The 26,252-nt window shown below is 41.8% G+C and overlaps 1 protein-coding gene across 1 annotated transcript in view; it reads left to right on the top strand.

Annotated features, from left to right (window-relative positions):
- The window catches only part of LOC128649398 (DENN domain-containing protein 4C-like), a 212,898-nt gene that overhangs the window by 85,885 nt on the left and 100,761 nt on the right, over window positions 1-26,252 (top strand). Inside the window, exon 2 of the mRNA XM_053702650.1 lies at window positions 15,369-15,686. Coding sequence (XP_053558625.1) covers window positions 15,385-15,686 — 302 coding nt within the window. The 5' untranslated portion in view covers window positions 15,369-15,384. The remainder of the gene's footprint in view (window positions 1-15,368; window positions 15,687-26,252) is intronic.

A 26,252-nucleotide genomic window follows, 5' to 3' on the forward strand; every position in this document is an offset into this window, starting at 1 on the left:
ATCCACTCTGGATGATTGTGAAAATTTAGTCATCCCAGAGAAACTATGTAAAATGGACAAGTTCCTAGAGGTGCCGGGGCTCCCAGAAGCTTTTCCTATACCCAAGCGGGTGGCGGACATTGTTAATAAAGAATGGGAAAGGCCCGGTATTCCTTTCGTCCCTCCCCCCATATTTAAAAAATTGTTTCCTATGGTCGACCCCAGAAAGGACTTATGGCAGTCAGTCCCCAAGGTCGAGGGAGCGGTTTCTACTTTAAACAAACGCACCACTATTCCCATAGAGGATAGTTGTGCTTTCAAAGATCCTATGGATAAAAAATTAGAAGGTTTGCTTAAAAAGATGTTTGTTCAGCAGGGTTACCTTCTACAACCCATTTCATGCATTGTCCCTGTCACTACAGCCGCATATTTCTGGTTTGATGAACTGCTTAAGGTGCTCGATAGTGACTCTCCTCCTTATGAGGAGATTATGGACAGAATCAATGCTCTCAAATTGGCTAATTCTTTCACTCTAGACGCCTCTTTGCAATTGGCTAAGTTAGCGGCTAAGAACTCTGGGTTTGCTATTGTGGCGCGCAGAGCGCTTTGGTTGAAATCTTGGTCGGCTGATGCGTCTTCCAAGAACAAGCTACTAAACATTCCTTTCAAGGGGAAAACGCTGTTTGGTCCTGACTTGAAAGAGATTATCTCTGATATCACTGGGGGTAAGGGCCACGCCCTTCCTCAGGATCGGCCCTTCAAGGCAAAAAATAGACCTAATTTTCGTCCCTTTCGTAAAAACGGACCAGCCCAAGGTGCTACGTCCTCTAAGCAAGAGGGTAATACTTCTCAGGCCAAGCCAGCTTGGAGACCAATGCAAGGCTGGAACAAGGGAAAGCAGGCCAAGAAACCTGCCACTGCTACCAAGACAGCATGAAATATTGGCCCCCGATCCGGGACCGGATCTGGTGGGGGGCAGACTCTCTCTCTTCGCTCAGGCTTGGGCAAGAGATGTTCTGGATCCTTGGGCGCTAGAAATAGTCTCCCAGGGTTATCTTCTGGAATTCAAGGGACTTCCCCCAAGGGGGAGGTTCCACAAGTCGCAGTTGTCTTCAGACCACATAAAAAGACAGGCGTTCTTACATTGTGTAGAAGACCTGTTAAAAATGGGAGTGATTCATCCTGTTCCATTAAGAGAACAAGGGATGGGGTTCTACTCCAATCTGTTCATAGTTCCCAAAAAAGAGGGAACGTTCAGACCAATCCTAGATCTCAAGATCTTAAACAAATTTCTCAAGGTCCCATCGTTCAAGATGGAAACCATTCGAACTATCCTTCCTTCCATCCAGGAAGGTCAATTTATGACCACGGTGGATTTAAAGGATGCGTATCTACATATTCCTATCCACAAGGAACATCATCGGTTCCTAAGGTTTGCATTCCTGGACAAACATTACCAGTTCGTGGCGCTTCCTTTCGGATTAGCCACTGCTCCAAGGATTTTCACAAAGGTACTAGGGTCCCTTCTAGCGGTGCTAAGACCAAGGGGCATTGCAGTAGTACCTTACCTGGACGACATTCTGATTCAAGCGTCGTCCCTTCCTCAAGCAAAGGCTCACACGGACATTGTCCTGGCCTTTCTCAGATCTCACGGCTGGAAAGTGAACGTGGAAAAGAGTTCTCTATCCCCGTCAACAAGGGTTCCCTTCTTGGGAACAATTATAGACTCCTTAGAAATGAGGATCTTTCTAACAGAGGCCAGAAAAACAAAGCTTCTGGACTCTTGTCGGATACTTCATTCCGTTCCTCTTCCTTCCATAGCTCAGTGCATGGAAGTGATCGGGTTGATGGTGGCGGCGATGGACATAGTTCCTTTTGCGCGCATTCATCTAAGACCATTACAACTGTGCATGCTCAGTCAGTGGAATGGGGACTATACAGATTTGTCTCCGAAGATACAAGTAAATCAGAGGACCAGAGACTCACTCCGTTGGTGGCTGTCCCTGGACAATCTGTCTCAAGGGATGATGTTCCACAGACCAGAGTGGGTCATTGTCACGACCGACGCCAGTCTGATAGGCTGGGGCGCGGTCTGGGGATCCCTGACAGCTCAGGGTCTTTGGTCTCGGGAAGAATCTCTTCTACCGATAAATATTCTGGAACTGAGAGCGATATTCAATGCGCTCCAGGCCTGGCCCCAGCTTGCGAGGACCAGGTTCATACGGTTTCAATCAGACAACATGACGACTGTTGCGTACATCAACCATCAGGGGGGAACAAGGAGTTCCCTAGCGATGGAAGAAGTAACCAAAATTATTCTTTGGGCGGAGTCTCACTCCTGCCACCTGTCTGCTATCCACATCCCAGGAGTGGAAAATTGGGAAGCGGATTTTCTGAGTCGGCAGACATTGCATCCGGGGGAGTGGGAACTCCATCCGGAAATCTTTGCCCAAGTCACTCACCTGTGGGGCATTCCAGACATGGATCTGATGGCCTCTCGTCAGAACTTCAAAGTTCCTTGCTACGGGGCCAGATCCAGGGATCCCAAGGCGGCTCTAGTGGATGCACTAGTAGCACCTTGGACCTTCAAACTAGCTTATGTGTTCCCGCCATTTCCTCTCATCCCCAGGCTGATAGCCAGGATCAAGCAGGAGAGGGCGTCGGTGATCTTGATAGCTCCTGCGTGGCCACGCAGGACTTGGTATGCAGATCTGGTGAATATGTCATCGGCTCCACCTTGGAAGCTACCTTTGAGACGAGACCTTCTTGTTCAGGGTCCGTTCGAACATCCGAATCTGGTTTCACTCCAGCTGACTGCTTGGAGATTGAACGCTTGATTTTATCGAAGCGAGGATTCTCAGATTCTGTGATCGATACTCTTGTTCAGGCCAGAAAGCCTGTGACTAGAAAGATTTACCACAAAATTTGGAAAAAATATATCTCTTGGTGTGAATCTAAAGGATTCCCTTGGGACAAGGTTAAGATTCCTAGGATTCTATCCTTCCTTCAAGAAGGATTGGAAAAAGGATTATCTGCAAGTTCCCTGAAGGGACAGATTTCTGCCTTGTCGGTATTACTTCACAAAAAGCTGGCAGCTGTGCCAGATGTTCAAGCCTTTGTTCAGGCTCTGGTTAGAATCAAGCCTGTTTACAAACCTTTGACTCCTCCTTGGAGTCTCAATTTAGTTCTTTCAGTTCTTCAGGGGGTTCCGTTTGAACCCTTACATTCCGTTGATATTAAGTTATTATCTTGGAAAGTTTTGTTTTTAGTTGCGATTTCTTCTGCTAGAAGAGTCTCAGAATTATCTGCTCTGCAGTGTTCTCCTCCTTATCTGGTGTTCCATGCAGATAAGGTGGTTTTACGTACTAAACCTGGTTTTCTTCCAAAAGTTGTTTCTAACAAAAACATTAACCAGGAGATTATCGTACCTTCTCTGTGTCCAAAACCAGTTTCAAAGAAGGAACGTTTGTTGCACAATTTGGATGTCGTTCGCGCTCTAAAATTCTATTTAGATGCTACAAAGGATTTTAGACAAACATCTTCCTTGTTTGTTGTTTATTCAGGTAAAAGGAGAGGTCAAAAAGCAACTTCTACCTCTCTCTCTTTTTGGATTAAAAGCATCATCAGATTGGCTTACGAGACTGCTGGACGGCAGCCTCCCGAAAGAATCACAGCTCATTCCACTAGGGCTGTGGCTTCCACATGGGCCTTCAAGAACGAGGCTTCTGTTGATCAGATATGTAGGGCAGCGACTTGGTCTTCACTGCACACTTTTACCAAATTTTACAAGTTTGATACTTTTGCTTCTTCTGAGGCTATTTTTGGGAGAAAGGTTTTGCAAGCCGTGGTGCCTTCCATTTAGGTGACCTGATTTGCTCCCTCCCTTCATCCGTGTCCTAAAGCTTTGGTATTGGTTCCCACAAGTAAGGATGACGCCGTGGACCGGACACACCTATGTTGGAGAAAACAGAATTTATGTTTACCTGATAAATTTCTTTCTCCAACGGTGTGTCCGGTCCACGGCCCGCCCTGGTTTTTTTAATCAGGTCTGATATTTTATTTTCTTTAACTACAGTCACCACGGTACCATATGGTTTCTCCTATGCAATTATTCCTCCTTAACGTCGGTCGAATGACTGGGGTAGGCGGAGCCTAGGAGGGATCATGTGACCAGCTTTGCTGGGCTCTTTGCCATTTCCTGTTGGGGAAGAGAATATCCCACAAGTAAGGATGACGCCGTGGACCGGACACACCGTTGGAGAAAGAAATTTATCAGGTAAACATAAATTCTGTTTTTGCGCGAATTCATCTGAGACCATTACAACTGTGCATGCTCAGTCAGTGGAATGGGGATTATACAGACTTGTCTCCGACGATACAAGTAGATCAGAAGACCAGAGATTCACTCCGTTGGTGGCTGTCCCTGGACAACCTGTCACAGGGGATGAGCTTCCGCAGACCAGAGTGGGTCATTGTCACGACCGACGCCAGTCTGGTGGGCTGGGGCGCGGTCTGGGGACTCCTGAAAGCTCAGGGTCTTTGGTCTCGGGAAGAATCTCTTCTCCCGATAAATATTCTGGAACTAAGAGCGATATTCAATGCTCTCAAGGCTTGGCCTCAGCTAGCAAAGGCCAAATTCATACGGTTTCAATCGGACAACATGACGACTGTTGCGTACATCAACCATCAGGGGGGAACAAGGAGTTCCCTGGCGATGGAAGAAGTGACCAAAATCATTCAATGGGCGGAGTCTCACTCCTGCCACTTGTCTGCAATCCACATTCCAGGAGTGGAAAATTGGGAAGCGGATTTTCTGAGTCGTCAGTCATTTCATCCGGGGGAGTGGGAACTCCATCCGGAAATCTTTGCCCAAATTACTCAGTTGTGGGGCATTCCAGACATGGATCTGATGGCCTCTCGTCAGAACTTCAAGGTTCCTTGCTACGGGTCCAGATCCAGGGATCCCAAGGCGACTCTAGTAGATGCACTAGTAGCACCTTGGACCTTCAAACTAGCGTATGTATTCCCACCGTTTCCTCTCATCCCCAGGCTGGTAGCCAGGATCTATCAGGAGAGGGCATCGGTGATCTTGATAGCTCCTGCGTGGCCACGCAGGACTTGGTATGCAGACCTGGTGAATATGTCATCGGCTCCACCATGGAAGCTACCTTTGAGACGGGACCTTCTTGTTCAAGGTCCGTTCGAACATCCGAATCTGGTCTCACTTCAACTGACTGCTTGGAGATTGAACGCTTGATTTTATCAAAGCGAGGGTTCTCAGATTCTGTCATTGATACTCTTGTTCAGGCCAGAAAGCCTGTAACTAGAAAAATCTACCATAAAATATGGAAAATATATATCTGTTGGTGTGAATCTAAAGGATTCCCTTGGGACAAGATAAAAATTCCTAAGATTCTATCCTTTCTTCAAGAAGGTTTGGAGAAAGGATTATCTGCAAGTTCTTTGAAGGGCTAGATTTCTGCTTTGTCTGTGTTACTTCACAAAAAGCTGGCAGCTGTGCCAGATGTTCAAGCTTTTGTTCAGGCTCTGGTTAGAATCAAGCCTGTTTACAAACCTTTGACTCCTCCTTGGAGTCTCAATTTAGTTCTTTCAGTTCTTCAGGGGGTTCCGTTTGAACCCTTACATTCCGTTGATATTAAGTTATTATCTTGGAAAGTTTTGTTTTTGGTTGCAATTTCTTCTGCTAGAAGAGTTTCAGAGTTATCTGCTCTGCAGTGTTCTCCTCCTTATCTGGTGTTCCATGCAGATAAGGTGGTTTTGCGTACTAAACCTGGTTTTCTTCCGAAAGTTGTTTCTAACAAAAACATTAACCAGGAGATAGTCGTGCCTTCTTTGTGTCCGAATCCAGTTTCAAAGAAGGAACGTTTGTTGCACAATTTGGATGTAGTTCGTGCTCTAAAATTCTATTTAGATGCTACAAAGGATTTTAGACAAACATCTTCCTTGTTTGTTGTTTATTCTGGTAAAAGGAGAGGTCAAAAAGCAACTTCTACCTCTCTCTCTTTTTGGATTAAAAGCATCATCAGATTGGCTTACGAGACTGCCGGACGGCAGCCTCCTGAAAGAATCACAGCTCATTCCACTAGGGCCGTGGCTTCCACATGGGCCTTCAAGAACGAGGCTTCTGTTGATCAGATATGTAAGGCAGCGACTTGGTCTTCACTGCACACTTTTACTAAATTTTACAAATTTGATACTTTTGCTTCTTCTGAGGCTATTTTTGGGAGAAAGGTTTTGCAAGCCGTGGTGCCTTCCATCTAGGTGACCTGATTTGCTCCCTCCCTTCATCCGTGTCCTAAAGCTTTGGTATTGGTTCCCACAAGTAAGGATGACGCCGTGGACCGGACACACCTATGTTGGAGAAAACAGAATTTATGTTTACCTGATAAATTACTTTCTCCAACGGTGTGTCCGGTCCACGGCCCGCCCTGGTTTTTTAATCAGGTCTGATAATTTATTTTCTTTAACTACAGTCACCACGGTATCATATGATTTCTCCTATGCAAATATTCCTCCTTTACGTCGGTCGAATGACTGGGGAAGGCGGAGCCTAGGAGGGATCATGTGACCAGCTTTGCTGGGCTCTTTGCCATTTCCTGTTGGGGAAGAGAATATCCCCACAAGTAAGGATGACGCCGTGGACCGGACACACCGTTGGAGAAAGTAATTTATCAGGTAAACATAAATTCTGTTTTTTCTTTTGTGAATCAGAGCATACAATTTTAAGCAACTTTCTAATTTACTCCTATTATCAAATTTTCTTCATTCTCGTGGTATCTTTATTTGAAATGCAAGAATGTAAGTTTAGATGCCGGCCCATTTTTGGTGAATAACCTGGGTGGTTGTTGCTGATTGGTGAATAAATTCATCCACCAATAAAAAAGTGCTGTCCAGAGGACTGAACCAAAAAAGAAGCCTAGATCCCTTTTTCAAATAAAGATAGCAAGTGAACAAAGAAAAATTGATAATAGGAGTAAATTAGAAAGTTGCTTAAAATTGCATGCTCTATCTGAATCAAGAAAGAAAAATGATGGGTTCACTGTCCCTTTAAGTGAGTGGCACACCCTTCCACAATTGACCCTGGCACGTGGACAAGTACAGCTCATCCTGCCCTATCAAACATACTAAGCCAGCACCTCTTAGCATGACCCTGGACTCCAGCTACCTTCACAACGTCCGGTTTTGCGGGCCCCTGATCTTCACTACTGGGCAGCCATTCACCTTCACTGTGCTCCAGTATGCTCTGACATGGATTAGCGGATGCGTATCAGCAGCGCTCCACTCTAGTATTTGGTTTGTGGGTGTATGGGGGCATAATGAACAAGACTGGGACATTAAATATGTCCTGAAAATGATTATCAGGACAGCTCACTGAAAACCAGGACTCTGGTCACCCTGTTCATAATAATAGGGCCAGTCGATGATCACCTAACTTGGTTTTTTTAAACCAAATATTGTTTACACCTAAATTCCCATATAGCTTTTAGAAGAATAATCAATAAAAAAAATGTATAAGAGGGTAACACTATATTGAATGTATAGTGATAGTGTGCGCCACTGTGAAAACAATTAAAACTGGGATATAAACATAAACAACAGAATAATAGTGCTCATACACATCAATAAAATAAAACAAATAAGTGCGAATATGCCCGTTCAAAAAAAGTCTAAAAACAATTCCAATAAAACCTTGAGCGATATCGCAGACGCTAATACAGTCTCTGGTATGGTGGTGAATTAACACGCTGGGCTGCTGGTCTTGGGACTGAGTGATCGATCAGTGCATCTATGGAGTGGACAAAGAAAGACAGCGCCTCATAGTGTAGAGTCGACAAACTTCAGAATATGGTATTACACTAGGACAAATGGATGGAAATATACTCACAAAGAAGTGCGAATGTGCAGGCTGACATTCAACAGCAGTCAGTACGCTGCTTAAAACGAGCTTAAAACGCGTTTCTCGGCCGCAAGCTCCTGGCCGTTTCCTCAAGTTAAAAAAAAAAAAACTTGAGGAAACGGCCAGGAGCTGGCGGCCGAGAAAAGCGTTTTAAGCTCGTTAAAATAATACAAACATTGTTTTAAGTTTACACTTTGTCACAGCTTTTATCCAATTGCCTCCCTATGCCTATTTGGGGGAGTTTTTATACATACAAGCTTTCTCCCAATTGCGGATTGTGCCGCTCGCTCCAGACACAGAGGGGAAATTGCACATTATACCTGGTGCCAATATTGAAGATCTCTTGTGTACTACGGAGGAGAGTCCACGGCTGCATCTCTGACATCTTGGAGGATCCGCAATTCAGCGTACTGACTGCTGTTGAATGTCAGCCTGCACATTCGCACTTCTTTATATAAGAGTGCCAGTACTTTTGTGAGTATATTTCCATCCGTTTGTCCTAGTGTAATACCATATTCTGAAGTTTGTCTACACTATGAGGTGCTGTCTTTCTTTGTCCACTCCACCAAAAAAAAATCATAACCGTTTAATAAAAAAATAACATAACAGTAGATACAGTAGATTTAGAATAATCCAAAAGGTAGCAATCAGCAGTGAAATTCTAAGAGCCAAGGCATCTTGTCTCCCATCTTCTATCATGTACTACATTACTTGTTGTTTTTTAAGTGTTTGTAAGTTTATAGTCACATATATATATTTTCTGGCTAGCATAAACATAGAACATACTGGAAAAAACCCTTTATCCAAACTGCTTGGCACCAGAAAAGGTTTGGCTTTTGGAATAGTTTGGATTTAAAGTTGGAAGATGTCACTTAGGCAGTATATAAATGTTATAATACAGTTTATACATGCAACTAAAGGTAGTTTTACATCATGTTTAATACTTTTGTGACTTACAGGCAGAGAAAATAGTAATTTCTCTTGTTAAGTGTATCCAGTCCACAGATCATCCATTACTTGTGGGATATTCTCCTTCCCAACAGGAAGTTGCAAGAGGATCACCCACAGCAGAGCTGCTATATAGCTCCTCCCCTCACTGCCATATCCAGTCATTCTCTTGCAACTCTCAACAAAGATGGACGTAGTAAGAGGAGAGTGGTGTATTATAGTTAGTTTTTAACTTCAATCAAAAGTTTGTTATTTTTAAATGGTACCGGAGTGTACTGTTTCATCTCAGGCAGCATTTGAAGAAGAATCTGCCTGTGATTTCTATGATCTTAGCAGAAGTAACTAAGATCCACTGCCGTTCTCACATATTCTGAGGAGTGAGGTAACTTCAGAGGGGGAATGGCGTGCAGGTTTTCCTGCAATAAGGTGTATGTGCAGTTAACATATTTCTAGGGATGGAATTTGCTAGAAAAATGCTGCTGATACCGGATTAATGTAAGTTAAGCCTTAAATGCAGTGATAGCGACTGGTATCAGGCTTATTAACAGAGATACATACTCTTATAAAAGTGTAATATAAAACGTTTGCTGGCATGTTAATCGTTTTTATATATGTTTGGTGACAAAACTTATTGGGGCCTAGTTTTTTTTCCACATGGCTGGCTTGATTTTTGCCTAGAAACAGTTTCCTGAGGCTTTCCACTGTTGTAATATGAGTGGGAGGGGCCTTTTTTAGTGCTTTTCTGTGCAGATAAAAATACTGACAGAGACATTCAGCTTCCCTCTGCATGATACAGGACATCTCTGAAGGGCTCAAAAGGCTTCAAAGTCGTGTTTGAGGATGGTAACAACCACAGTAGACTGTGGCAGTTGTTGTGACTGTGTTTAAAAAACGTTTTTTTCATTTATTATTCTGTTTTTGTTATTAAGGGGTTAATCATCCATTTGCAAGTGGGTGCAATGCTCTGCTGACTTGTTACATACACTGTAAAAAATTTGTTAGTGTAACTGCCTTTTTTCACTGTTATTTCAAATTTTGTCAATTTGTTTCTCTTAAAGGCACAGTAACGTTTTTTATATTGCTTGTTAACTTGCTTTAAAGTGTTTTCCAAGCTTGCTAGTCTCATTGCTAGTCTGTACAAACATGTCTGAAACAGAGGATACTTGTTCATTATGTTTAAAAGCCATGGTGGAGCCCCATGGGAGAATGTGTACTAAATGTATTGATTTCACCTTAAACAGTAAAGATCAGTCTTTATCTATAAAAGAATTGTCACCAGAGGGGTCTGTCGAGGGGGAAGTTATGCCGACTAACTCTCCCCACGTGTCGGACCCTTCGCCTCCCGCTCAAGGGACGCACGCTAATATGGCGCCAAGTACATCAGGGACGCCCATAGCGATTACTTTGCAGGACATGGCTGCAATCATGAATAATACCCTGTCAGAGGTATTATCCAGACTGCCTGAATTGAGAGGCAAGCGCGATAGCTCTGGGGTTAGACGAGATACAGAGCGCGTAGATGCTGTAAGAGCCATGTCTGATACTGCGTCACAATATGCAGAACCTGAGGACCGAGAGCTTCAGTCTGTGGGTGACGTCTCTGAATCGGGGAGACCTGATTCAGAGATTTCTAATTTTAAATTTTAAGCTTGAGAACCTCCGTGTATTGCTTGGGGAGGTATTAGCTGCTCTGAATGACTGTGACACAATTGCAGTGCCAGAGAAATTGTGTAGGCTGGATAAATACTATGCAGTGCCGGTGAGTACTGATGTTTTTCCAATACCTAAAAGGCTTACAGAAATTATTAGTAAGGAGTGGGTGTGCCCTTTTCCCCACCTCCTATATTTAGAAAAATGTTTCCAATAGATGCCACTACACGGGACTTATGGCAGACTGTCCCTAAGGTGGAGGGAGCAGTTTCTACTTTAGCAAAGCGTACCACTATCCCGGTTGAGGACAGTTGTGCTTTTTCAGATCCAATGGATAAAAAATTAGAGGGTTACCTTAAGAAAATGTTTATTCAACAAGGTTTTATTTTACAGCCCCTTGCATGCATTGCGTCTGTCACTGCTGCGGCAGCATTCTGGTTTGAGGCCCTGGAAGAGGCCATCCATACAGCTCCATTGACTGAAATTGTTGACAAGCTTAGAACTCTTAAGCTAGCTAACTCATTTGTTTCTGATGCCATTGTTCATTTGACTAAACTAACGGCTAAGAATTCCGGATTCGCCATCCAGGCGTGTAGGGCGCTATGGCTCAAATCCTGGTCAGCTGATGTGACTTCAAAGTCTAAATTACTCAACATTCCTTTCAAGGGGGAGACCTTATTCGGGCCTGGTTTGAAAGAAATTATTGCTGACATTACTGGAGGTAAGGGTCATACCCTTCCTCAGGACAGGGCCAAATCAAAGGCCAAACAGTCTAATTTTCGTGCCTTTCGAAATTTCAAGGCAGGTGCAGCATCAACTTCCTCTGCTTCAAAACAAGAGGGAACTTTTGCTCAATCCAAGCAGGCCTGGAAACCTAACCAGTCCTGGAACAAGGGCAAGCAGGCCAGAAAGCCTGCTGCTGCCTCTAAGACAGCATGAAGGAGTGGCCCCCTATCCGACAACGGATCTAGTAGGGGGCAGACTCTCTCTCTTCGCCCAGGCGTGGGCAAGAGATGTTCAGGATCCCTGGGCGTTGGAGATCATATCTCAGGGATATCTTCTGGACTTCAAAGCTTCTCCTCCACAAGGGAGATTTCACCTTTCAAGATTATCTGCAAACCAAATAAAGAAAGAGGCATTCCTAAGCTACGTACAAGATCTCCTTGTAATGGGAGTGATCCATCCAGTTCCGCGGACGGAACAAGGACAGGGGTTTTATTCAAATCTGTTTGTGGTTCCCAAAAAAGAGGGAACCTTCAGACCAATTTTGGATTTAAAGATCCTAAACAAATTCCTCAGAGTTCCGTCATTCAAGATGGAAACTATTCGAACCATTTTACCCATGATCCAAGAGGGTCAGTACATGACCACAGTGGACTTAAAGGATGCCTACCTTCACATTCCGATTCACAAGAATCATCATCAGTTCCTGAGGTTTGCCTTTCTAGACAGGCATTACCAATTTGTAGCTCTTCCACTCGGGTTGGCTACAGCCCCAAGAATTTTTACAAAGGTTCTGGGCTCACTTCTGGTGGTCCTAAGACCGCGAGGCATAGCGGTGGCTCCTTACCTGGACGACATCCTGATACAGGCGTCAAGCTTTCAAATTGCCAAATCTCATACAGAGATAGTTCTGGCATTCCTGAGGTCGCATGAGTGGAAAGTGAACGAAGAAAAGAGTTCTCTATCTCCTCTCACAAGGGTTTCCTTCCTAGGGACTCTAATAGATTCTGTAGAAATGAAAATTTACCTGACGGAGTCCAGGTTATCAAAACGTCTAAATGCTTGCCGTGTTCTTCACTCCATTCCGCGCCCCACGGTGGCTCAGTGCATGGAAGTAATCGGCTTAATGGTAGCCTGCATCTCAGACCGCTGCAATTATGCATGCTCAGTCAGTGGAATGGGGATTACACAGATTTGTCCCCTCTACTAAATCTGGATCAGGAAACCAGAGATTCTCTTCTCTGGTGGTTATCTCTGGCCCATCTGTCCAAGGGTATGACCTTTCGCAGACCAGATTGGACAATTGTAACAACAGATGCCAGCCTTCTAGGTTGGGGTGCAGTCTGGAACTCCCTGAAGGCTCAGGGTTCATGGACTCAGGAGGAGAATCTCCTCCCAATAAATATTCTGGAGTTAAGAGCAATATTCAATGCTCTTCTGGCTTGGCCTCAGCTAGCAACACTGAGGTTCATCCGATTTCAGTCGGACAACATCACGACTGTGGCTTACATCAACCATCAAGGGGGAACCAGGAGTTCCCTAGCGATGTCAGAAGTCTCCAAGATAATTCGCTGGGCAGAGACTCACTCTTGCCACCTGTCAGCGATCCATATCCCAGGTGTAGAGAACTGGGAGGCGGATTTTCTAAGTCGTCAGACTTTTCATCCGGGGGAATGGGAACTCCATCCGGAGGTGTTTGCTCAATTGGTTCTCCGTTGGGGCAAACCAGAATTGGATCTCATGGCGTCTCGCCAGAACGCCAAGCTTCCTTGTTACGGGTCCAGGGACCCAGAAGCGGCACTGATAGATGCTCTAGCAGCGCCTTGGTTCTTCAACCTGGCTTATGTGTTTCCACCGTTTCCTCTGCTCCCTCGTCTGATTGCCAAAATCAAACAGGAAAGAGCATCGGTGATATTGATAGCGCCTGCGTGGCCACGCAGGACCTGGTATGCAGACCTAGTGGACATGTCATCCTTTCGACCATGGATTCTGCCTCTGAAATAAGACCTTCTAATACAAGGTCCTTTCAATCATCCGAATCTACTTTCTCTGAGACTGACTGCATGGAGATTGAACGCTTGATCCTATCAAAGCGTGGCTTCTCCGAGTCAGTAATTGATACCCTAATACAGGCACGAAAGCCTGTCACCGGGAAAATTTACCACAAGATATGGCGTAACTATCTTTATTGGTGTGAATCCAAGAATTACTCATGGAGTAGGGTTAGGATTCCTAGGATATTGTCCTTCCTCCAAGAGGGTTTGGACAAAGGATTATCAGCTAGTTCTTTAAAGGGACAGATTTCTGCTCTGTCTATTCTTTAACACAAGCGTCTGGCAGAAGTTCCAGACGTTCAGGCATTTTGTCAGGCTTTAGTTAGAATTAAGCCTGTGTTTAAACCTGTTGCTCCTCCATGGAGCTTGAACTTGGTTCTTAAAGTTCTTCAAGGGGTTCCGTTTGAACCCCTTCATTCTATTGATATCAAACTTCTTTCATGGAAAGTTCTTTTTCTGATGGCTATTTCCTCAGCTCGAAGAGTCTCGGAGTTATCTGCCTTACATTGTGATTCTCCTTATCTGATCTTTCATTCAGATAAAGTTGTTCTGCGTACAAAACCTGGGTTTTTACTTAAGGTGGTTTCTAACAAGAATATCAATCAAGAGATTGTTGTTCCATCATTATGTCCTAATCCTTCAAAGAAGGAACGTCTTTTGCATAATCTAGACATAGTCCGTGCCTTGAAGTTTTACACACAGGCTACTAAAGATTTTCGCCAAACATCTAACCTGTTTGTTGTTTACTCTGGACAGAGGAGAGGTCAGAAGGCCTCGGCAACCTCTCTTTCTTTTTGGCTTCGGAGTATAATCCGTTTAGCCTATGAGACTGCTGGACAGCAGCCTCCTGAAAGGATTACAGCTCATTCTACTAGAGCTGTGGCTTCCACCTGGGCCTTTAAAAATGAGGCCTCTGCTGAACAGATTTGCAAGGCTGCAACTTGGTCTTCGCTTCATACTTTTTCCAAATTTTACAAATTTGATACTTTTGCTTCTTCGGAGGCTCTTTTTGGGAGAAAGGTTCTACAGGCAGTGGTTCCTTCCGTTTAAGTTCCTGCCTTGTCCCTCCCATCATCCGTGTACTTTAGCTTTGGTATTGGTATACCACAAGTAATGGATGATCCGTGGACTGGATACACTTAACAAGAGAAAACATAATTTATGCTTACCTGATAAATTTATTTCTCTTGTAGTGTATTTTAATTAAACTACAGTCACCACTGCACCCTATGGTTTCTCCTTTCTCGGCTTGTTTCGGTCGAATGACTGGATATGGCAGTGAGGGGAGGAGCTATATAGCAGCTCTGCTGTGGGTGATCCTCTTGCAACTTCCTGTTGGGAAGGAGAATATCCCACAAGTAATGGATGATCTGTGGACTGGATACACTACAAGAGAAATAAATTTATCAGGTAAGCATAAATTATGTTTTCTGATAATTTTATTTAAAAAAAAAAAAAAAATATTAATTAAAACATTTTTATTTTGTAGTTTTGAGATTTGAGAATATGTACCTGTACCACACAAAATGCATTGTTTATGCAGAAGTCATGCTTAGGGACAGATTGCTCACTGGCTGATAATGACAACTCCCACAGCGTGGTGTGAACTGCAGCAGTCCAGACAAGAATAACTCCATTAAATGATTTCTTATTCTGGTTTACATTGGTAATTCTAGTTGTATTATGTTACACTTAGTTATATTTGTTATTAGCTAAATATTATGTTTTTTTCCTATTATGATGCTTTCTTCAGTGAGGCCCTACTTAGTTTATATAATGGTCCCAAAGTTATTTCTGATCATGTCTACCTTAGCATGATATAAAATAAATAAATAAATATATATATATATAGATATAGAGATATATAGATATATATATATATATATATATATATATATATATATATATATATATATATATATATAGATATACATACACACACACACATGTGTGTGTGTAATTATAATAAGCAACTTAGTAACGGTTTAGGTTTTTACTGAAAATGTGTATTGGATATGCTAAAAGAGAAAAGTAAAAAATCTGAAACCAGTTGTTTTATTGTACTTGTGAATAAATAATATAACTTTCTTCTCCAGGTGACCTGCAGCAGACATGGAGGACAAAGGACCCAGGGTTGCAGACTACTTTGTGGTGGCAGGACTGACTGATACCTCCAAGCTTTTGGATCATGAGATGAGCCGTATGGAGACCAAGGCAGGGGGTCCAAAAGCTCCCATCACTGATATTGCTGTAATTGACAGGACACTTGGTGAATGTGTGCCTGAGGGATATACCAGCATTGAACTAACACCAAATGGCTTGCAGGCAAATCTGAACCACGGGAGCTTAACAAGCAATGAGCTCTATATTTGTTACAAGCGGGAAAAGGGAAAGGCGCCTCTAACAGATATTGGGTAAGTGGTAGACTTATTTATGCATTTTGTAACCTTGAGGATACTCCAGGTAATTTTGGAACAGTCAAGTTAAAAATTAAAGGGATGTTAAAGTCTTTTTTTTTATTGTAGTAACAACAAAGCACTTAGCAGTGGCTTACACTAAATAGAAATCATTGCAATATGTATTTCAACATTTTAAAAGGATTTTACCTTTAAATCCTTGTTTAAACTTAATTTCTTTCTTAAGACACGGTGAGTCCACAGAATCATCAATTACTGATGGGGACAAAGAGCACCACAGCAAAGCTGTTATGTCACTTCCCTTCCCACAATCCCCAGTCATTCTCTTTGCCTCTGTTCATGGAGAAGGTGAAGTTTTTGTTGTCTGAAGAAAAACTGAATTTTCTACAAGCAAGTTTTTGGGTCTAGCTGTATTCCACGTCAGTCTCTTCAGTAAGGGTTGTGGTAGCTTTCAAGCAGTTAGGGACTTGTAAGGTGGGCCTTGCTATGTTTTTCCTAACATTCTGCTGCCCTGGTATAGAAAGTCAGAGCTGGTGACTCTGTCCTTTCTTTTCCACAGGTCTCTGTGAGGAACTGTGTCCTTGCATACCTAGTGAGCTGTCTAAATGCCGGACAGCAGATGTAGCAGGTAAGTGCTTTTTTCTTTCAGGTGGGGAGATTATGCACTTTAAGAAATTGATCCTGCATAACTGAAAATATTAAGAGACAATATAATCCTTAAGGACCAGTCAACACATTAGATTTGCATAATCAACAGATGCAAGATAACAAGACAATGCAATAGCACTTAGTCTGAACTTCAAATGAGTAGTTGATTTTTTATAACAAATTTCAAAGTTATGTATATTTCCACTCCCCTTGTACCATGTGATAGCAATCAGCCAATCACAAATGCATATACATATAGTGAATTCTTGCACATGCTCAGTAGGATCTGGTGACTCACAAATTGTAAATATAAAAGACTGTGCACATTTTTTTTTAATGGAAGTAAATTGGAAAGTTGTTTAAAATTACATGCTGTATCTGAATCATGAAAATTTAATTTAACCTGAGTGTCCCTTTAGTGAGGGTTGAATTGGGCATGGAGCAGGCACTGCACTTTGTGACTGAGACTGTTTAATCTCTTCAGGTGAAGGGGTTAAAACATTTTTGGGCTCTTTATTATTTCATGTGGAAAGTCTGTATGTTAAAATGAGTGGATTCACTTTGTTTAGGTTCCGGTTAGGCTCTTTAGTAATAAAGCATTCCCTTTGTTTTCTAAGCCAATGCTGTTAATTTGGCTTCTAAATAGTGTACTCGCTTTGGAAATTTTTATTGACACAGGTTCGGTTATACGATCCGTTGTAAACTTTTGTTTTCCTCAACAGGGGAGTTAGAGCGTGCATTTATTTTCTACTGCTCCATTCCAGTGAGAGGTCATGTGACCCGCTTACAGTTTCTAAAGCGGAGCGTGTCTTTTTCTCTGCTGACATCTAGGAGTTGTATACAGGAAATTTATATGCCATGTCTAGCCTTTTTAAGTTATTGTTTAGTAACATTAGTTAGAGTGCTGAGGTCTCTGAGTTTTCTTACTGCGGTGGATAGAAAACTGAGAATACGATATCCTCGCTCTGCTAGAGACTTCTTAAAGCGACAGTAGCTGGATTTATTAAATGTTTGAAATTTTATTTTTTCTTTAAACCTATGTAACAGCTTAGTAAGCATACTATTGATGTTTTTCTGATGGGAATAGCACAGTTTTTCTTCTCATCCCTGTCTTATTGAATTTGTTATAAATTCTTTGCTAGCCTAATAGTAATTCTCTTGCCTGGGATAGGTTAGAGATTTGAACTTCTTAAGAGCTATATATTTTGAGATATGATACTTCTCCCTGATATATATTAAAGAGTTATCATTTATTTATGGGGGTTTATGTTCAGTTTGGATAAAAGCCTGTTCCTATGTTCAAAATTAAGGCTCTGGAGGAACTATTGTGGTTCTGTATGATCTGTCCATCACATTTAGATCTTTTTGAGATTAAAATATTTATTTTCTGTGCTGTATGTTTAGCAAGAGCGATTTAATAGTACAGATAGATGTTGCCCTATGAGGCTTATTCCTCCCAGGATGATACTGTTCTGGCTACGCCACAGTTTCTCCTTAAACGTCCCAAGCTTCTATGGCGTCACATGCAGTGCCCTGTGGTTCCTCACAATCTCCAGGAGGAGTGTATTTGCATACAGAATTAGCCTCAGGTATCCTATGTGGTATTTGCAGCATGGTTTGTTTTTCCTTCCTATAGGGAAAATGCAAGTGGACATTTAAAGTTTAGATAGTAAGGTTTCTGCTACGCAGGTTTTTTCTCTCTCCTCAGTCTGGTGGGGAAGATTCGCCGGTAATTTCTGAGGGTGAAATCTCAGATTTGGACAATATAATTCCTTCATCTGATGCTGAAGTCATCTCTTTCAGATGTATGCTTGCACACCTCGTGTACTGTTAAAGGAGGTTTTTGCTACTTGACATAGATTCCCTGTCGTTGTCAACCTTTTGAAAGTTTTGTGAACTTTATCATTTCTATGATGTATCTTCCTATGAGGACTCCATTAAAATGCATGGTGGCTTAAGTAGAAGGGAGCTTTTCTACTATGGCTCAGAGAACTTTGATCCCTATGGAGGGTAGCTGCTCCTTTACGGATCCATGATAAGAAGCTGGAGGTTTAATTGTTCATTTAGAGCAATGCCTTGTCTTATTAGACTTGCTGTGCTTGCCAGTCAGGATTGTGGCTGAAATCTTGGAAATCAGCTGAGAAGCTTACCTGCGGCTTAGTGGTACAGCCTAGGTTTCTAGTTCTGCAGTTGCAGGTTCTTATTTTATGTTTTCTCCTAATACAAACTTCTGGCGTTTCTTTTCAAGGATAAGACCTTGTTGGGGAATTATCCTCTGACTTTACAGGGGAAATATCACCCGTCAAGAGAGTAGACTAAAGGAAAGTTTTCCTTTTCCTATTTCTGCAGGGTCGGTCATGTCTTTGGGAAGCCAACCAAACTTAGTCCATTCTAAGATTCCTCCCAGGGGTAGATTTCGCCTTCTGGAGTATCTGCAATTCAGGTATGGTGAGAAGCATTCCTTGAACTGGGTTTAGGACCTTTTCTGGGAATGATAGTCCCAGTCCCAGTCTGGGAACGGGATCTAGGTATTTACCTCAAGTTTCTCAGGTTCTGCCTTTCAAAGTAGTATCCATTCTTCTTTGCTGCAAGTGGGCCTGTTCATAATGAACATAGACCTGAAGGATGTGTGTTTATAATTCCCATGATCGGGATCTTCCCAAGTCTCTGAGTTTCATCTTCTTAGAAAGATTTTTTAGGTCTTGGGGTATTGCAAGGGTGCTTTCTGGACAACATATGGTTCAGGTATCATCCTTTCTTTGAGAAAACTCTCTTTCAGGAGATCTTGTCCAATCTACTTTCCCATGGATGGGAAATGAATCTGGAGAAGAGTTCCCTTGTTCCATCCACAAGGGTGATTTTTTTTGGGGGGACCTTAATAGATTCTCTATCTAGGAGAAGATTCTATCAGAGGTCAGCTAATCAAGGATTTATTCATTTTCCTCTCTCTGCTGTCTACTGTTCGGCCAACAGCAAGCTCTAATGGTCCGGTTGATAGCTTAACCATCTTTCAACCAGAGGGTTTGAGATTTTGAATCTAGCTGCAGTTGATTTTCCCTTCACTTTTCAGTGACTCTATGTATGGAGGGAATTGGTCTGATGGTTTCCATTGACATCATTCCCTTTTTACTATTTTCCATACAATGGAGATCTTTTGGAGCTGTCTCAGGAGATAAATCTAGATCAATCATCAAGACACTTTCTCCTGTGGTGGTTTTTCAGAAGTATCTGTCTCGGGGCGCGTGCTTTTGGAGTCATTCTTGGGTGATGTGACCACGGACGCCAGGCTGCTGGGCTGGGAAGCAGTCTGGGATGTATTTAAGACATGGAAGTGTCTGCCTTCCTCTTTAACATCTTGAAGTTCAAAGAGATTCACAATTTTCTGAGGGCTTTGCCTCAGTCGTCCTTAGCTTGGTTCCAGTCGGACAAGGTCACCTCAGTGGCTTACATCAGTGGCCATGCTGGATTAAACCTCCAGTCTCCTTGGAGACATGGGTTCGGATCCCACCACTCCAGAATCCAGTTAACCTATGCAGTGCATGGACATTATGTAATCCAGAGGAACTCAAAGTTCCTTATTCATAGGAGGTGACTTGGATTGTCTGTGGGCGAAAGCTCACGATTGCTGTTTGTCATCAATTTCCAGGGGTGGACATCTGGGAATCGGATTTCTGAACAGACAGATATTTCATCTGGGGAGTGGGACTCTACATCCGGAGGTGTTCTCCGGATAAACCCTCAATTGGGGAGGTTTCCGGAGTTGGCTTTGAGGGCGTTTCGGCAGAACGCTAAGCTTCCAAGATACGGGTCAAGGTCTGGTGATCCGCAGACCGTTCTGATGGATGTTCTGGTGGCTTTTCCTGGGATTTCAATTTTGCATCCCTGTTTCCTCTGTTGGCTTCCTTCCAGGAGTCTTTACGCGTGTCAAACAGTTGAGAACATCAGTAATTTTGGTAGCTCCTGCGTGGCTTCACATGATTGGGTATGCAGACTTAGTGGAGATATTGTCTCTCTCTCCTTGGTGATTGCCTCTGAGGAAGGACCTTCTCCCAAATATCATTTTGACTGCTTGGAGATTGGACGCTTAGTTCGGTTTAAGCGTGGGTTTTTCTGTGTCGGTCATTGAGACCATGTTTCAGGCTTTTAGCCTGTTACCTGAAACATTTACCATAAGATATGTTGTAAATGTCCTTATGGTGTGAATCCGTAGGCTACTCTAGGAGTAGGGTCAGGATTCTTTGGATTTTGCCCTTTCTTCAGGAAGGTCTGGAGTTTTGTCAGTTTTCTGAAGGGTCAGATTTCTGCATCATCTATTTTTGCTGCATAAGCATCTGGCGGACTTGCCAGATGTGCAATTTTTTGGTCAGGCCTTGGTCAGATTCAGGCCTGTGTGTCTGTTGCTCCACCTTGGAGCCTTAACTTTGTTTTTAGAGTTTTGCAACAGGCACTGTTTGAGACAGTGCATTCCATAGATATTAAGTTGTTATCTTGGAAGGTTTTGTTTCTTACTGCTTTCTCTTCTGCTCGGAGGGTTTCGGAACTCTCAGCTTTGCAGAGGGATTCTCCTTATCTCATTTTTCATGCAGATAAGGCAGTTCTTCGTACCAGGTTTGGTTTTCTTCCTAAGGTTGTTTTGGACAGGAATATTAATCAGGAAATTGTTGTTCCTTCTCTCTGTCCTAATCCTTCTTTTTATAAGGAACGTTTGTTACACAACCTGGATGTTGTGCGGGCTCTTAAATTTTATTTGCAGGAGAATAAGGATTTTCACCAGTTCTTAGTATTGTTTGTGTGTTCTTCTGGGAAACGCAAGGGTCAGAAGACCACTGCCACTTTTATTTCTCTTTGGTTGAGAAGTATTTTTCGTTTGGCATATGAGACTGCTGGACAGCAGTCCACCGACTGAGAGAATCACAGCTCATTCCACTAGGGCTCTTTCTTCTTCTTGGGCTTCAAGAATGAGGCCTCTGTAGAACAGATTTGCAAGGCTGCGACTTGATCTCCTTTGCACACTTTTTCAAACTTTTATAAATTTGATACTTTTGCTTTGGCTTCCTTTGGGAGAAAGGTGCTTCAAGCGGTGGTGGTGCCTTCTGTTACCTGTCTTATCCCTCCCTAATCATCAGTGTCCTCTAGCTTGAGTATTGATTCCCAACAGTAATTGTTGATTCCGTTGACTCACCGTGTCTTAAGAAAGAAAACAAAATTTATGCTTTCCTGATAAATGTATTTATTTCTAAACACGGTGAGTCCACAGCCCACCCTTATTTATTTCAGACAGTTTTTTTTTATATAAACCTCAGGCACCTCTACATCTTGTGTTATTTCGTTTGTGGGAAGGGAAGTGACATATAACAGTTTTGCTGTGTTGCTCTTTGCCTCCTCCTGCTGGCCAGGATTGATATTCCCAGCAGTAATTGGCGATTCCGTGGACTCATCATGTCTAGAAATAAATACATTTATCAGGTAAGCATACATTTTTGTTTTCTGCAGTGTCTTTTTTACTTTCTCTCCCAGCTCCTCAAGGAAGAGGAGGCCTCAACAGGAAGGCAAAGGTATAGTGTTTCTTTTGAAGCGTTGCTAGGAGACAGCATTAAATAGCTCCAGTCAGTTTATTGCCCATGATCAATATAGGGCTTCTGTTGTGCTGTAAGAATCATGTGACCTGCTTGTTTAGCTGTGGCCAGGGGCTAGATTGAGAATTTCTTTTAACAAAATCTGTTTGTTTACTGTATTCTAAAGTAAAATAATAATTGTTGGTACTAAATTAGTACTTTTTAATATTCCTTTAACTAGCTAAATTATTTAAAACCTATTTATAAGACTGAGCTTTTTCCAGTACAAGAACAGGCAAATTGTTTTGAGGAAAGCTCACCACCTTTTAGCTTACGAGGAAAAAAACTGTGAGATCTTTATAGAATTACGCTGGGATTACAGAGACAATGCTCAGCACGTTTTACGTATAATTACGCTTTGTATTTTGTACTTAAAGAGGCATGAAACCCAAAAAATTTCTTTCATGATTCAGATAGAGAATACAATTTCTTTCATGTAATTGGCAAGAGTCCATGAGCTAGTGACGTATGGGATATACATTCCTACGAGGAGGGGCAAAGTTTCCCAAACCTTAAAATGCCTATAAATACACCCCTCACCACACCCACAATTCAGTTTTACAAACTTTGCCTCCCATGGAGGTGGTGAAGTAAGTTTGTGCTAGATTTCTACGTTGATATGCGCTTTGCAGCAGGCTGAAGCCCGGTTTTCCTCTCAGAGTGCAGTGAATGTCAGAGGGATGTGAAGAGAGTATTGCCTATTTGAATACCATGGTCTTCCTCTAGGGGATCTATTTCATTTTAAACAACTTTCTAATTTACTTTTATTTAATTTGCTTCCTTCTCTTGTTATTTTCTGAAATGTTTATCTAGGCAAGCTCAGGAGCAGCAGAGAACCTAAATTCAAGCTGTTGATTGGTGGCTGTATATATATATATATATATATATATATATATATTGTGATTGGCTCACCAATGTGTTCAGTTAGAAACCAGTAGTGCATTGCTGCTCCTTCCACACATGATACCAAGAGAATGAAACAGATTAGATGAATACAATTTTAAACAAATTTCTAATTTACTTTTCTATCTGAATCGTGAAAGAAAATTTTTGGGTTTCATGTACCTTTAAAAGTACAAATTTCTGTTTGTTTTTTGTGCATCCAGTGTACTTTTTCTTTCATGATTTATATCGAGAATACAATTTCAAACAACTTTCCAATTTACTTCTATTATTTAATTTGCTTCTTTCTCTTGTTATCCTTTGCTGAAATGTTTATCTAAGCAAGTTCATGTGCCACAGAGAACCTAGGCTCTAGCAGCTGATTGGTGGCTGCATATATAATCTGATTGTTATTGGCTCACCCATGTGTTCAGTTAGAAACCAGTAGTGCATTGCTGCTCCTTCAACAAATGATACAAAGAGAATAACACAGATTAGATAATAGAAGTAAATTAGAAAGTGGTTTAAAATTGTATTCTCTATCTGAATCATGAAATAAATTTGTTGGGTTTGATGTCCCTTTAAATTACGATTTATTATGTGCATATTTAATAGGATTTGTTCCTGTGTAATTTACATAAATTATGTATTTGATAAAATATGATTTTTGGTGAAGAATTTGGTTAAATGTTTTTTATGCACCTTAACAATACATTTTTTTCCCTGCATATTTTTGTGTGAATGGTTAAATGATTAGTTTTGTAAGATTTTTTACATTTTATCGTGCATATAAAATACGAAAATGCAGTATACGCCCCTTAGCGAGACACCCTGTTTTCATGGTAAAAACTGTCTGTAGATCTTTCCAACAGGAAAAAGGAAGTACTGTCGAACATTCTTTAATAATGTTGCCAACCCAGAGACCTTTAGATCATCAGCCCATAGTGTAATTCTGTATACAAGGGGTTAATCGACACACTACTTTCTCTCTCTTTCTGTACTCACACTTGATAGAGCTACTATTGCTCTTATGAAAATCAACCGGCTGGTTAGCAGATCCCTTTTTTTTTTCCCTTTCAACTTTGTTAATAACTTTAGTTGAATACTATGAACAGGCTGCAATAACTACGGTTTGGTTTGTAGTCGATAATTTTTGTTTGTGTTTTATTTATTTTGTAATATTCAGGGAATTGAAAAGGTGTGACAGTAGTGAACTTTATACTAGGTGTAGCATGTTTAATCATGTTGTAGTGCAGATAAATCTACATTTAATTATGTGGGTAGTTACAGAAATATCTGATGGATAAATTGCCTTCTTGCTGGTCAAACTTAAAAATCTTTTAAAATCACAGGTACCTCATATCAGGTGAGAACAAAAGCAGTAGATAATTATATTAAAGGGACAGAGAAGTCAAAATTAAAGGGACAGTCTACTCCAGAATTGTTATTGTTTAAAAAGATAGATAATCCCTTTTATTACCCATTCTCCTGTTTTGCATAACCAACATGGTTATATTAATATACATTTCTCCAACATAGGTGTGTCCGGTCCACGGCGTCATCCTTACTTGTGGGGATATTCTCTTCCCCAACAGGAAATGGCAAAGAGCCCAGCAAAGCTGGTCACATGATCCCTCCTAGGCTCCGCCTACCCCAGTCATTCTCTTTGCCGTTGTACAGGCAACATCTCCACGGAGATGGCTTAGAGTTTTTTAGTGTTTAACTGTAGTTTTTATTATTCAATCAAGAGTTTGTTATTTTAAAATAGTGCTGGTATGTACTATTTACTCAGAAACAGAAAAGAGATGAAGATTTCTGTTTGTATGAGGAAAATGATTTTAGCAACCGTTACTAAAATCCATGGCTGTTCCACACAGGACTGTTGAGAGGAATTAACTTCAGTTGGGGGAACAGTGAGCAGTCTCTTGCTGCTTGAGGTATGACACATTCTAACAAGACGATGTAATGCTGGAAGCTGTCATTTTCCCTATGGGATCCGGTAAGCCATGTTTATTAAGATTGTAAATAAGGGCTTCACAAGGGCTTATTAAGACTGTAGACTTTTTCTGGGCTAAATCGATTAATTATTAACACATATTTAGCCTTGAGGAATCATTTAATCTGGGTATTTTGATAAGTTTATACCGGCAGGCACTTTTTTAGACACCTTTCTCTTTAGGGGCTTTCCCAAATCATAGGCAGAGCCTCATTTTCGCGCCGGTGTTGCGCACTTGTTTTTTAAAAGGCATGACATGCAGTCGCATGTGTGAGGAGCTCTGATACATAGAAAAGACTTTCTGAAGGCGTCATTTGGTATCGTATTCCCCTTTGGGCTTGGTTGGGTCTCAGCAAAGCAGACACCAGGGACTGTAAAGGGGTTAAAGTTAAGAACGGCTCCGGTTCCGTTATTTTAAGGGTTAAAGCTTCCAAATTTGGGGTGCAATACTTTTAAGGCTTTAAGACACTGTGGTGAAATTTTGGTGAATTTTGAACAATTCCTTCATATTTTTTCGCAATTGCAGTAATAAAGTGTGTTCAGTTTAAAATTTAAAGTGACAGTAACGGTTTTATTTTAAAACGTTTTTTGTACTTTGTTATCAAGTTTATGCCTGTTTAACATGTCTGAACTACCAGATAGACTGTGTTCTGAATGTGGGGAAGCCAGAGTTCCTTCTCATTTAAATAAATGTGATTTATGTGACAATGACAATGATGCCCAAGATGATTCCTCAAGTGAGGGGAGTAAGCATGGTACTGCATCATTCCCTCCTTCGTCTACACGAGTCTTGCCCACTCAGGAGGCCCCTAGTACATCTAGCGCGCCAATACTCCTTACTATGCAACAATTAACGGCTGTAATGGATAATTCTGTCAAAAACATTTTAGCCAAAATGCACACTTATCAGCGTAAGCGCGACTGCTCTGTTTTAGATACTGAAGAGCATGACGACGCTGATAATAATGGTTCTGAAGGGCCCCTAAACCAGTCTGATGGGGCCAGGGAGGTTTTGTCTGAGGGAGAAATTACTGATTCAGGGAACATTTCTCAACAAGCTGAACCTGATGTGATTACGTTTAAATTTAAGTTGGAACATCTCCGCATTCTGCTTAAGGAGGTATTATCCACTCTGGATGATTGTGACAAGTTGGTCATCCCAGAGAAACTATGTAAAATGGACAAGTTCCTAGAGGTCCCGGGGCTCCCAGAAGCTTTTCCTATACCCAAGCGGGTGGCGGACATTGTAAATAAAGAATGGGAAAGGCCCGGTATTCCTTTCGTCCCTCCCCCCATATTTAAAAAATTGTTTCCTATGGTCGACCCCAGAAAGGACTTATGGCAGACAGTCCCCAAGGTCGAGGGAGCGGTTTCCACTTTAAACAAACGCACCACTATACCCATAGAAGATAGTTGTGCTTT

This window comes from Bombina bombina, chromosome 2, assembly GCF_027579735.1.
Source record: "Bombina bombina isolate aBomBom1 chromosome 2, aBomBom1.pri, whole genome shotgun sequence".
Lineage (NCBI taxonomy): Eukaryota > Metazoa > Chordata > Amphibia > Anura > Bombinatoridae > Bombina > Bombina bombina.